At 45.6% G+C, this 13,902-nt stretch overlaps 1 protein-coding gene across 3 annotated transcripts in view; it reads right to left on the bottom strand.

The window, feature by feature from the left end:
- Positions 1–13,902, bottom strand: part of RABL6 (RAB, member RAS oncogene family like 6) — a 50,561-nt gene extending 36,659 nt beyond the window's left edge. Inside the window, exons 1-3 of one of the 3 annotated variants that reach the window (XM_032130647.1) lie at positions 13,653–13,902; positions 6,157–6,291; positions 1,247–1,294 (exon numbers count right to left, since the gene is read on the bottom strand). In XM_032130647.1, coding sequence (XP_031986538.1) covers positions 1,247–1,294; positions 6,157–6,291; positions 13,653–13,782 — 313 coding nt within the window. In that variant the 5' untranslated portion in view covers positions 13,783–13,902. Of the gene's footprint in view, positions 1–1,246; positions 1,295–4,946; positions 5,059–6,156; positions 6,292–13,652 lie in introns of those variants that run through there. The other 2 variants (XM_032130650.1, XM_032130649.1) reach the window with 2 other exon arrangements.

Raw genomic sequence — 13,902 nt, 5'->3', positions numbered from 1 at the left:
GACTTAAAACACTAAAAAGATAAAGTGCTCAGGATTTTCATTTAAAGTTCCTGGCTCAAGTTTACCCTGAAGGCTCCATTAGGTATCTGAACTATAGATGCTAACTCTATTTGTCTTTTTTTTTTCTCTATTTCAAATACAGTTCAGCTAACATGAAAAATGACATTTCTCCTTTTCCCACTCCCTATTTTACTTTTTCTCTTAGTTTTTGGTGTAACACAAGTGTAAGTTGCACAGGTGATGCCTCTGTGATGCTGTTCTGCTGAGGAATGCCTGAGAGCAGATTCCAGCTAAGGCTGCAGGAAAGGCAGCACCAGACAAACCATCAAAGTTTGAGTTTTGATGACTGTGGTCAACAAATTTGACACACAGAGACACCAAACAAGGGACATAACTCACAGAGCAAGAGCTGCTCACCTGCACAGCTGCTTTCCTGACCATACTCACACACTAAACCAGGAGCCTGGCTGGTATTAAACGCCTCTTAGAAGCCAAACAACACCTGCATTCGGGGCTACAGAATGGGCTGCTGAGATTTACATCCGAACCCCAACCCCTTCCAGGAACAGATCCCACTGCCTCCCAGTATGCACTGCATCCAGACTGTGTCTTCACAGATGTTTTGGAGTTTGGTTTTGCTCTTTATAAAGCAAAAGTTTATACTCTGACAAAAATTGAAAACTAATGAAAAATGTATTTATATATAATAAAATTTTCCTTGGCTAAGCATTTAGAAAAGGTTTTGGAATGCACATATTGCATTTTCTGTCCTAGTGAATTTAAGTAATTGGCTTCTCTTTCATCCTTCCCCCCTGCATACATTACCCACTGCAGCTACACTTTTACCAATTTAACAACAGAATGCCTTCACAAAAACAGCTCAACAGGAACTTTTATAACCAGAACAAAGAACTCAGAACCTGTCTAAACATACAGGACACTATAAAGGGGAGAAGGTGAAGTTTATTCTAAAGCTCAGAGAACCAGAATGCACAGAGCAGCAGGCACTTCATCTGTCATGAGCATGTGGAACACTGGGTTTGATCTGAAGTTTAGATTCCAGATAATGGGTTCTAGCATAGCAGACCCACCTCTCCTTTCCTTACTCTTTGTGGAAGTGATATAAAAAAATACAGATATTTTTAAAAGCAGAAGTAAGCAGGTATTTCTGAACTCCATGTAAGTTTTTAATTAAAACTGAGAAAGGACAATGAATCTCCATTAGAAAGAAAGTTATAAATCTTACCTTTGTCAACGACATCCCAGACTTCAACTTTCACAATGTCATCAGTGGCTGGAAGCACAATAGAACACAAAGGGTTAGAAGGTTTCAGTAAAACACCCATCACTCAGAGAGCCCAACCCAAAGCCAACATGAAGGAATGTCAAAGCATAGGAATGCCAAAAGAAAAGCAAATTCTGGGCAAGAAGAAAACCCAACCACAACAAGAAGGCAGTGAGCTGATGAGGGTCCCAGCTGTCCACCAAAATCATGCTATCTAAAAAACTTCATAAATACTCTTAATCACATAACTTATTGCTGGATTTCCTTGCTGGCTCATGTCAGGTTTGAAGCATGTTATAAGTATTTTGTGTAGATTCTTTTCGTAACATAAAGAGGTGTACAAAGCCTTTCAAAAAAGATAAAAATCTGTCTAAAAATAAAAATTTTGAGGATAAAGTCTGGTTTATAAACAAGGCATACAACTGGAAAAAGGAATACACATATTTAAGAAAGATTGACCTTACAGCATTTCCATGTGAACGTGACAGCCAGTGCTGAGAGTCCTGCAGCTACAGAAACCCATTCTCTCTGCATATTTCCAGGTGCATTTTGTGAAAAATAAGGTCTCACTAGCAATTTTGCTTCCTATTGAGCTGCAGCATCAATAAATTATAACCAGCAATATCTATCTGAGTTGTTAAAATCTGAAGCAAGACATGCAGAATTCTAACTCCAGTGATCACTGGTACCCACAGGCAGCCACTTCCCTTTCGGGTGGCATGCAGGATGAGCAGCTCTGGTTCAATGTTTCCATAGAATCCAAATAAGCAGTCTGTTTTTCAGGAAGTTGTTCCAAGAAACAGCTGCTTTTTGGAAATGTTACAGGCTTTGAAGCGAAAGCTTGTACTTGGAGCAGCTCTGAACATAAAGCTGGAATAGGAGGACAATGCCTCAGAGCAGCAAGTAATACCACAGGATGGCATGAGAGTTTATCTAAGTGTCATTATCAAACCAGGAAGCATTTCTATACAGAACTCACTCTTGGCTTAATTAAATGTTTCAAAATATTGTACAGATTGATTATGAATAAAGGAAAACTTTGATCCTTTGCTTCTGGAGAAAGACCCTTTTTTACATTTATTCATGAAGCAAAATCAGCCTCTTGTTTTCCTCACAGTAATCCTGCTTCTCTTCCCATGTGCCAGCTGGGCAGGGGGCACTGGATGAACAGGACCCCCCCCCCTCCCCGGGTCAGCCCAGGCAGTGCCTTGCAGGACTGAAAGCACACAGGAGTACAGCACCTGCAGCCCAAAAACTTCCGCTCACACCACGACACTCCACTAATTAACTCAGTCCCTGAATATTTCTCCAGATAATCGAATCAGGTAGGGTAAAGTCCAACCTATGAATCACTCACCTGGCACCCAGCTGAGCCAGCTCCTCCCCCAGGCATTGGCACTGCAGGAGTTCTCCCTGTGCCCCTGCAGGTGCTGGGACACAGATCAGCTACTGGAGGTCTGCCCCCTGATTCCTGCCGTGCAGCTGGCAAGGCAATCCCAGTGCCTTTCCACAATCAAGGTTTGCTGCAGAAGAGATATTTGCCTTCCCCAGGTTTTGCACGGGCTCAGGAGGAGCCCAGGAGGCTGCCTGTTCTTTCCAGAAGTGCCGTGTGAAGCAGCACATCGAGACTAACAGTTGAGAGAAGTGAGGCCTTGGGCTGACAAGGGAGCCTAGCACTGGCACTTTGCTCCTGAGCTCTCCACCTCCTTCCCAGGAGCCAAACACACCCTCAGTTAGGACGTGTTGGCCTGCTGAGTGATTCCCACAGAACTGACACCCTGCTGAGCAGCAGCAGCCCCAGACAGCTGAACCCCCTAACCCCACAGACCTGCTTTACACCCTTCTGGATGACAGGAAGGGCAGAATTTCTCAAAGAAAACAACTGCGTGAGACCCAGGAAAACCGTATTTCCACATGCTCTTGCTAGCTCATAGCCAGGAAGTTCTTCCCTTTCATCACTAGTATCATTCCTGATTATCCTGATCATGCAAGAGGATAATTACTTTAGTGCTGCTGCGTTGGCTTTGGTGTGTGACTCATACCCAGCAGCATGTCACTCGAAGCAGCTCTGTGGCAGCAAAAAGAACTCCAATTTATCCCTGCAACTCCCTAACTTGGATTAGCACAAACCACGGATCAAAGCACTCTAAAGGTCTGTCCTGAGCTGCTGTTTGACCAGTGGCACACTGAACACTGCTTTCCTTCAAAATGATGGAGAGCCATGAGAAGTCTCCAGTTGCAAGAAAGATCGTTTAAAAATAAGAATCATCACATTGTGGGTGGTTCATCACCAGGAACTCACAAGCTCTCAGACATTTTTTACCCTCATTCAATGACAAGATTCACTTCATATGATCTGGATCACGTATCCTACAGTGCAAAGTAACTCTGCTATCCCTCACTCCCCCCCCTCAGGCATTCAAAAAGTCTGAGCACAACTATTTTGTCAATTTTTATTTCATTCTCCCTTTCTGAGGCTGCCAAACAGAGAATAAAATTGGTGACTAGTACAATCCAAAAAAGTGTTCCTTAAGGTCAGGAATGGTAATTCCTTACTTGGACACAAAAATTACAAATACCCATTAAAACTGGCACAGAAAAGCAACTTTGTTCATTCTGAATAAGAAGTAACTCAAATTCCTCTACCTTTATTAATTCCTCCAGTATAAAATCTCTGAAGGTGCTACATTTTGCATCTAAAATTAAATTCTTCTAAGACCAGGAAATGTAAGAATCCTTCAATACTTGACAGTGATTTAATTAACGTCTGTAAATATTTGCCATCAACTACCTCATAATGTTTATTCAAGGTAGCTTGAGAGCATGAACAGAGGAAAAACAAACTTTATTTTTCCTCTACAGATTAACTTGGCCAACAGGGCAGGATTTAGACCTGAACCAAGTACTCTGAGTGCCCATATCACCAGTCTTGGATGGAAGCTTCTCACTTCTCACAGCAGGAAGCAGACTTTACAATGTCTTTAAAATGAGGGTTGCTTTTTGAAATACATTTTAAGAAAGTAAATGGAAAATTTTCTATATTAGTGGAAATTATTACTTAGACCATAGACCATGTTTTACAATGTAAAAGAAACACAAATGAAAAGCACCATTTCAGGTACAGCCTTGCAGGTAGTTTGACAAGGTCAGCAACACTTCACCCTGAGAAAAGTCCATCAGCATGTGTACACATTGTGGTCAGCTCTGGCCACGGAGCTCTACAGAAATGCAGCACACCGAGGTCAGAAGTGAGCCCTAGAAATAACCTACACACCTGTGGGTCTCAGCACACAGCAAAGCCAGCCTCAGGTGTAGGTGTTTTCTACCCCAGGATTGCATCAGTGTTGAAAAAGCAGTGCCTGAGCCTTGGCTCAGGAAAAGAAATGCAAACACAGGTGAGATGACTGCATCTTCCTCCAAACACCTTTTTGCATGTACACATTTTATACCTGTTCATGGACACAGTTAGATATGAATAAGCCTCCTAGAATAAATTCCAGACTCCCAGGCTGTTTCTACCTCAAGTGTTGTGTAACCTGCACCCATCAGAGAAGAAACCAAACTCTGATGCTTGAACCCATGATACTTCAGAAACCCACAATTAACACTTGATGCATTCTTTACACTTGGACATCTAGGAAAGAGGAATTTTATTTCTTACTCTGATCTAAGTCTGTTTAGGCTGAAGCATTCAAATTTGATTTTGGAGATAGTTTCCATCATCCAACTTGTAAGCTCTGTGTTCATTCCTCAGTAACTGATGTGCTGATATCCTGAGAGAGAGGAAGAGGAGTGAGGGGAAGGATGCCACAGCTAACATACACCATGCCAGAGGTTTGGCTGTAGATGGGAAACACCAGTGTGTGACCACAGCAGATCTGCTGGTGAACACATCCTGTGGATGTGTGAGCATTATCACGAGTCTTGGGCATCATGGTATCACCTGGCAATACGAATCTGGTGGTGAATCAGACAGAGCACCCAATTTGGTGCTCACCCCACTGCACAGGGTGTTCTCCCAGCTGGGAGGAGCTGGGCAGTACCTGATTCAACAGAAGATCAGAGTGAGGCAGATGGACAATGTCTGATAATGACAAACAACTGCTGACCTTTTTCATACAGCACACTCAGACTGACAGAGCACTTTCATACTGAATCAGGAGTTCATCCCACAAGTCTGTGGCATTCTTGATCAGCAATCAAGAAGGTGGACTTAAAAAAAGGTGGACTTAATGAGCTGTTGAATCATAGCCTCATGCAACTTCAGTGCCTGCAGTGTCTTCTCCAGGTGGGATACAGGGCTTGCAACCGGGAAAGTAAAAATTAAAAACCACATCTGATGACTCAGACTCCAGCAAGAACTTAAAAAAGGCACTGTCACTTCTGTGCTTCAGTAAGACAGCCTAGAGCTAATAGTACTACAATAATTTTTGAAGCATCATCTTCCCCAGTCACCAGATGCTCTTTATATTTTCATCAGTGAAATCCAGTTTGCACCATGTATTCACTTCTAGGCAACACAGTAACACCCAAAGCAGAGTGGGCCTCAGAGACAGATTTATACAATAACCCCTCCTCATTAACATGTCAAGCATATTACAAATATTTCAAATACTTTAGACCACCTATTAAACACTTCCCTTGAATTATGGCTTCCACAGACATATTCTTTAGCACTTATAATACAGAGCTTCTGACAAAATTAAAAACATGACTAAGAAACTATGAATAATAAATTAAAAAGAGTGATGAGAGACCATTTTGTCTCCCAAGCAGACAGAGAAGAAGTAAGAAAATGAGGCTGCGGTGGAATTTCCTCCCCCAGGGCACCGTCCCATGACTGTCACTCCCTCCACCCTCTTCCATCTTACTTTTGTAATTCCAGTGGATGCTGGTGACTTGGATCTCCTGAGTTGGAATATATTCCTCAATAAATTTCTTTCCCTGCAGTCGGTGCCAGAGTGTGGTTTTCCCAGTGTTCCTGTCCCCTCGGATGACAATTTTCACTGGAGAAAAGAGCAAGCAGACAAATAAAGTGATTAAACCAACTTGAAGAATGCTGTGAAAAGCATGTTAACTTTTTGCAAGCATTATTCAGATGTAATTAGTCCTCCCATACTACACAGGCACGATGGGGTTCGTTAGAAAACATGAGCCTCAGTCATTTAAATTAGTGTTTATTCAGTAACTCACACCAGCTCAGCAGAAAGAACCAACAGCAAGGTTGAAACTTCAGAATCTGCGCAGCTTGAGCCTCTGCTCTGTAATGGGCACACTTGACCCCTTAAGCAAACCAGCAGCAGTTTGGTTCAGGCTTTAAAGGAAGCAAAGGCCTGAGCCCCAGCCGCACCAAGAATTCCTCTAGGAAAGACAGAGAGGAGCAGTGACACAGCCAGCATTGATGCACGTGAGCTTGGAACACCACACCAAGCATGGATTAGCACAAGAATACCAGGTGGCTTTTCCAAGACTCATGTATCAAGGAACAAAGAAAGATGTGGGCACAAGCAATCTCCTGCACACCCTGCCCATCGAACGCAATCAGACTATGAGCCCCCACGCTATCCCATCGATATGACAGCCGGGGCGAGCCTCCCCTGAGCCCTCCGTGCCCGGCTGTGTGGCTGCATGCTGGGGACCTCCCCTGAAGCTGGGACACCTCTTAAGCTTCTCCTTGGGGCAGAGACCTTTTACCCCTGACAGATCAGCAGTCTAATCCAAGCTCTTTCTAAAGACCAACTGTCTGCCAGTGAGTCTCCCCTTCCACTGGGACACCTCTCTAAGTCTGAGGTCCCTTACCTGGGAATAAAACATCCCTCCTTGCCCAACAGATCCTCAGTAAGGGACTGATGGCATGTGGAGTTAATATCAATGAAATTGATACTCAGTATTAATTACTATAAACTCTGTATAGATAATTCCATTAGACATAAACTGTCCAAGTCCAAGTCTGAGACGAAGATTGGACCCAGATGCACCTAAGCTCCATCAGGAGTTTAGAAAGGGGGTCCCCTCTGAGCCTCATAACCCAACAGGAGGGTTTCTGTGTCACTCGTTCCACCTCAATTCTAACTTGATTTTCCTCGGGGTGTTTCGTGCATGTGGTCAAGTAACAGAGTGAACTTTGCCATCAACCTTTGTCAAGTCACACTTTAACAATATCATATTTAGAACATTTTTGCTCGTACAGCTGCTGCTCATTCTTTAAGTGATCTAAATCACCCATTTGCAACATCTTCCTACCCTCCTGCCTTCTCTACCTCTCCCTGGCCCTTACTCCTACTTTGTCATACCTTATTCCCTTACCAGCCTTTTCTGCCCGGCTTTTCCTTCCACTACCTCCTCTATCCTTTCCCTTTCTCCTTAAACACCTCTCATGCCTTGAGAGAACAGAATCACAGAATGATTTAGGTTGGAAAGGACCTGTAAGATCAACTATTCCAACATTCCCTCAGCACCACCAAGGCCACCCATAAACCATATCCCCAGGTGCCACATCCACATGGTTTTTAAGTCCCTCCAGGGATGGGGACTCCACCACTGCCCTGAGCAGCCCGTGCCAGTGCTGGACAGCCCTTTCTGCGAAGAAATTTTCCCTAACAGCCAATCTAAACCTCCCCATGAGCAACTTGAGGTTGTTTCCCCTCCTGTTACTTGTTACTTGGTAGAGGAGCCTGACCCTCACCTGGCTACAACCTCCTGTCATCAGGCCCTTGTGCTGGTTGCTTCAGTTTAGACAGAAACACATTCAAACTCTTCCAAGGAAAGCAAGTGTCCAAAATATCAAAAAGTGTAGCAATTAATATGAACTTTCCAGAGTCAATTCAAATGTTATCTTGTTCTTTCTGAAAACACTACCTATTATTTTCTAAATTTTCTGTTACACTGTGGAATTTTTTTTTAAATGCCATTTTTGTTTTTAGTGGCAACCACACAGCTACTGGAAAACATAAGCTGATCTAAACTGAATTTTTATTCTTGTGTTTTGATTTGGAGCTGTGATCCCCTGGAAAATGGGCCACCTCACAGACACCTAATGGCAGTCAGGTGATTAGCATTAGGTTGTGCATCATCATTTGGGCAAGGAGATCTGAGACAGAAGGCTGCCTTCTGCTGCAGTTCAGAAGCTGCTGCAGGCATTTCAGAGAAGAGCTGAAGAGGTCAACTTGAAGATAAAACATACACGAAGTCTGTGGAGGAGTTCTGTCTAGTGCTGCAGTTCCACTGTGCTTTTGTTCTTGTACACAGAGGTTTATTCTTTTTCAGAGCTGTTTATTCTTTTTCAAAACTACTTACTAACACCACACCAGGATAATAAACGCAAAAATGAACACAGTATTTACAGGTTGACTTCACTTAAAGGTCCCAAAGGCAAAAATGAACACAGTATTTACAGGCTGACTTCACTTAAAGGTCTCAGAGCATCTCTGCAGACACAACAAACGAGTTCCTGCATTTCCTGTCACCTTGTGTATGATTGTTTCCTACTTACAGATGGTAAAACTATCAACAGAACATCCCTTAGATTTTTTGGACTCATGAAGCAAGTCCATGGCATAGGCAGAATGAGACTCCATTTGTCCCCTTTCAAACCCAAACCTTTCCAAATGCTCCCACTGCCTGCCTGAAAATGTTCAAATTCATATCCCCCCCACCCCAGAATGTGGCAGGAGATACTAAAACAATGAGTTTTAGGGGCAAACAGACCCTTCCTTAAATAGTCAGGCTGGTCTCAAGGTGCACTTTCAGGATCACTACCAGATGATGTGGTTGTGAGCTCTCCCCAGAAGGAACAGTCTTACCTCCCCTGGGACTTTCCTCATGCCAACACCATTTTTTATGCACTTAAACATGGAGCTGGATCAAGAAACTGAACTGGCTGAGAAATAACCTCAAAATTATCCATTTTCAGTTTTCTTCTTTAGCTCCAGTGCCCAGCTGAATGAACAGCATGAGCAGCATGTGGGAGGCATGGCTGGAGTGCAAGGGAATCCCCCCAGCCCTGATCAGCTCGTGTTTAGATCAGTGCAAGGTGCTTGTGGCACCACAAGCTCAGTCTGAGCAGGTCCAAGGGCCCCTTCCAGCTCCAGCACTCTCCATTAGGATCTCTCTCCTCCTACTTAGTGCACAAGTTCTCACTGACTCTTTTCCTGAAGAAAGAAAAAGTCTTTAAAAACAGAACAGGAAGAAGGCAGGTGACACAAATCACTTTTAGCAAAGCCAAGTGTATTTGGGACTTTGGCTGGGGCAGGTGTCCTCAGTGACAGGCACCGGCAAGGCAGGAAGAGCTGAGTGAGCTTCCAGTGCACAGCCAGGCTGGTGCACCATAGGCCTGGGCTGTGGCTGAACGTGGAAAGAGGAACAGTAATTATAGGTGAGGTTAATGCTGTCAAGTAAAACTGTTGCCTTATTTTGATTTGAAGTTAAACCAGTACTTACTGCAAACAGCCAGAGGTTTGTAGCAGACAGGAGAATTATCTGTGGGAAGAAGGGTAGGGATGGGGAATAGATCAAGAGGCAAGGAAAAAGCTAAACAAATCACTTTATTCATATTGTCATTGCATCAGGAAAACCAGAGGGATTTCCATTCTCCAGATAGGGAGATGGAAGCAGAGCAGTGACGATACAGGCCCAGAGAACAGGTCTGAGACCAACTCAGAACTAGAAATGAGGAATTCCCAGCTCTGCCCATATTCCTCCAGGACTTGCAAAGATCCACAAACTAATAACCCCATGGAGAGGGTCAAAACCTTACCCTCATTAAGGTCTTTGGGACTTCAGCTGAAATGCTTTGAGCTTGTTCTGCTGCCAAAAGCAGCACCACCTGCTCTGCAGACCGCCCCCCCCCAGGCACACTCCCCGCAGGTACAGGTCAGCAGCACGCAAAGCAGGGCTGGCACATGCTGCACAAACACCTATGGCAGCCATAGGGGAAAAGAAGGTGGGAAGTGGCAGGAAGAGGAGAAGCCTTTCTTTTGGGAGTTGTGCTGAATGGAACTACTTAACAATGAGTCCGGGAACCGTGACTCTAAAGCAACACAAAAGAAGTAAGGACTATAATGCTTACTAAAAAGGCTTACTAAATGTACTAAAATACATGGTATTAGTTAAGTTTTGTCTTTTAAGGAATATGCTAGGCAGAAAAAGTAGTAAGGAGAGGGAGTGGGGGAATTCTTGGAGCCACTGCCTTTGGTATACCAGCACTGGTGACTGCTCAGCCTGTGCTCCAGGCACACCCAGCAGTGGGGTTTGTCAAGTGGCACACTGGATGCAGTGTGTAAAGGCCAGAGCCATGTCTGGGGAATAGAACGGATGAACATTTGGCACCCCCATGTCTTTTGTTCCTGTCCCTGATCAGCAAATCCCAGGGAATGCCCAGCCAGAACCATTGTTTGCCCATCACTGCCTTACATAAATGGTCACGTTTGAGCGCCCTGGTGCTAAATTATGTTCTGCAACTGCTCTTGTAATTTGTTCAAACAAGCACTGCTGCCAAAGGCATGAGAGCCACTTCCTCCTACCTGCTCTTGCCATGGCCCCTCATGGGGCCAGCACAGCCCTGGGAACAGCCACACAGCACACCTGATCCAGGGTATCCCAAGCAGGAAAACAAGACTCAGTTTTCACAAAGACTGGCTCCCCACCCTTGGAATCATGATCCCTTATAAACATTCCAGCCATGACATACATGGCACAGACCCACATCATTTACAGCTCTGTGCTTTCTGAGTGCTCAGGGAGATCTGGTGTTTACCAGACGCAAACCACAGCAGCTCCATGCAGATGGTACAAAGTGTGTGTGATGGAATGCAGTATGGAAATGCTCTTCTTTTACAATACGATGTCCCAAGCAAAGGACATGATTACTGCCAAAGGCTGGTACCAGCCTCTGTTCTCATCATTTTATTCGAAACCTAAACCTTCCCACCTTGCAATGCTCTTCCTTTTGAAAACTTGACTGTGTGGGAGAGGGACCATCAAAACAAATCATTTGGGTTCAACTTAGTGTTCTATTCTACTCAGGGTCTGTAATTGACAGTGCCATTAAAACACCTCACAGCCTTCAGCACCACCTCAAACACGGGGCTGTCTGTTACAAAATGTACCTGAGAGCCGTAGGGCTGGCACAGCAGGGGCTGCTCTGCTGCTCTGAGCCCAGTGAGGCAGCCAGAGCCAGGCATAAGGCCTGTGTCTCAGTCTGCTTTATCAGTGAACAACCCAAGGTATTCTCAGCACACTAAATATATTTCTGGAAAGAAAACAGGCTTCATTCAGCATCTGTAGTGGTCTAATGCAGCAAAGAAACATTTCTGCAAAACAAATCCCAGAGCCCTTTGGTTTAGGTTTAGGCAGCTTCAGGGAAACAGAGGAGTTGTAAAGATCTGTGTGTGCTAACAGTGGCTCCAAACCTGCACGCCTCTGCTGAATGTTAGGGATTTGCCAAGAAAGGAGAATTGGCAATGCACAGGACTTGCAGCTCTGCCCTTCCTGAGCAATGGCCCTTGTAATGACATTCCTTCACAGCCCACCTTCAACTGAGACCACCTCACCATGCTGGAACGTTTCCCATCTACCCCGTGCCATGGCTATAGGGGGTACCTGGAAGCCCTTTCGTAAGCCAGGCTGTATCTCCTATAAATATTAAATAACAGTGATGCTGGGAAGAGTTACTATGGAGATTGGAAAGCTTGCCTTAAGGCAGTGACAGAAAGCTGCAGTTTTATTTCAGCTATAAAGCAGTAACTAGAACACAAATCCTGGTAAGACAGAGCACAAACCAAAAACCTTTCCTGAGGCTTTCAGCAATGAGACAAAAAGCAGCGAAGCTACATTTGACATTTTTGGCCTTGCACGAACAGCAAGGCAGGTACCATCCACAGGTCTGGCACGACGCAGTCACCACGGAGCAGAGCTGGTCCCATCCTGTGCCAGCAGGATGCAGCTGATCCCTTCTGCCCGCAGCACAAACCTCCCCTGTCTGAGAAGTCAGCTCCTGGCTCTTACATAATTCACAAGCTGGTATTAGCTACCTGATCTCCAGCACTCAGCTGCCAGTGCAGCACACAGGTCTTCTGGGCTCTGGCCACACAAAGCCTCTGCACAAACCAACAGTCTGAGACCAGCAGATCTCCAGGTACGTGTTTAGGGACGCAGTGCTGTGTTCCAAGGCAGCACTTTGTTCCTCACCCCATCCTTCACTGGAAAGCCAGTCTCAACAATCACACTGCTGCTGTTCACATCCAGGACTGCTTGCTAAGACACTAACTAATTCTATAAATTAAACAGCACTGGCATATCTGCAGATGTGCTATGGGTAAAGGCACCAAATGCTTCTCTAGTAAAGTAGAGCACTTCGAAACCTCAGTCCCAAAGCACAGTCAACAGCCGTAACGTTAAACAAAGGAAAAAACACCCCAAACCCCAAAGTGCTAACTTCATCACGTTCTGTTTCAGACCAAGATCCAACAGAAGTTCTATTTCTTCAACGTGTGTGCCTTCACAGAAAATATCCAGTGCCACGTTTACAAATCAGTCTTTTTCCCACCTGCCAATCTCTCAGCCTTCTGCAATCTGCTTCCCCTGCCTGCCTGGATCCACATAGATGAGCTGGTACTTGCAGCACTCTCTGGAACCAGCTCTATTTTCAGCAGGAATGACATAACTGCTGTCCCTGTCTCACAATTGTTACTTTGGGACGTATTTCACATACTTGCAGTGCCCTCCTGAAACACTGTATTACAAATCACCTTTACTGAGCTCCAAGGGGAAAATGCAGCCCTAAGCCTCAACACTGAGAGGAAAGGAATTCTGAAAGCATTCCCCGAGAAAAGAGCAGATATATCAGTTGCAGAAAAGACAGTCAGGATGAAATTATGTACCAAGAGCACACAGAGGTATTCACTGTCCACCTTTTATTAAAGCCTGGCAGGGCTGAGCTTTTTAATAGACTCTTATCATACAACCACTAGAGCTTAATTATAAACACCATTATCCTGGGCTGCAGGGAAGGTCACCCACGCACTCAGAGGAGTTACCCTCTCGATGCTTGAACTGACACAAACTGATCTACAAGGCGCTCTCTCCTGTGCCACAGCCGGCAGGCAGCGCTCAGGGACGCTGCTGCACCGCGGGTCCCGGGTCCTGTATCGAAAGAGAAAAGTTTCCCGTCCCTCAATCCTCCCACGAGCTCCAACATTTAACTCCAAACTTGGCTTTGAGCGAATGCGGATAAAAGCACCAACGTGCATAAGGAAAGCACACGCACTCCCAGCCCCTCTGCGGTCCCCGGGCACCCCACGGGCACCAGACGGCGCCGCCCGCCTCCCCCCGGGCCGGCCGAGCCCCCCGGCCCAGCGCTCCGACTCACTGTTATACTGGACTCCCTTGGCGAACCTCCTCTGCAGCGCCTGGTTCATGGACTGCAGCCCTGCCGGGATGTTTTTGTCGCGGACCGCAGCCTGGTCCGAGCCCACCAGCTTCTTCAGGGCCGAGAACATCTTCGTGGTCCCACACCTGCACCCCGGGGAACGGGCCGAGCGCGGGCTCAGGGGCCGGGCGGCCGCGGCGGAGGCACGGGGCGGCTCAGGGCTGCGGCGGTGCCGGCCCGGCCATGCGGG

Source organism: Corvus moneduloides, chromosome 21, assembly GCF_009650955.1.
Source record: "Corvus moneduloides isolate bCorMon1 chromosome 21, bCorMon1.pri, whole genome shotgun sequence".
Classification (NCBI taxonomy): Eukaryota; Metazoa; Chordata; class Aves; order Passeriformes; family Corvidae; genus Corvus; species Corvus moneduloides.
The sequence above is the reverse complement of the archived record's forward strand: the minus strand, read 5'-3'. Positions and strand labels throughout refer to the sequence as shown.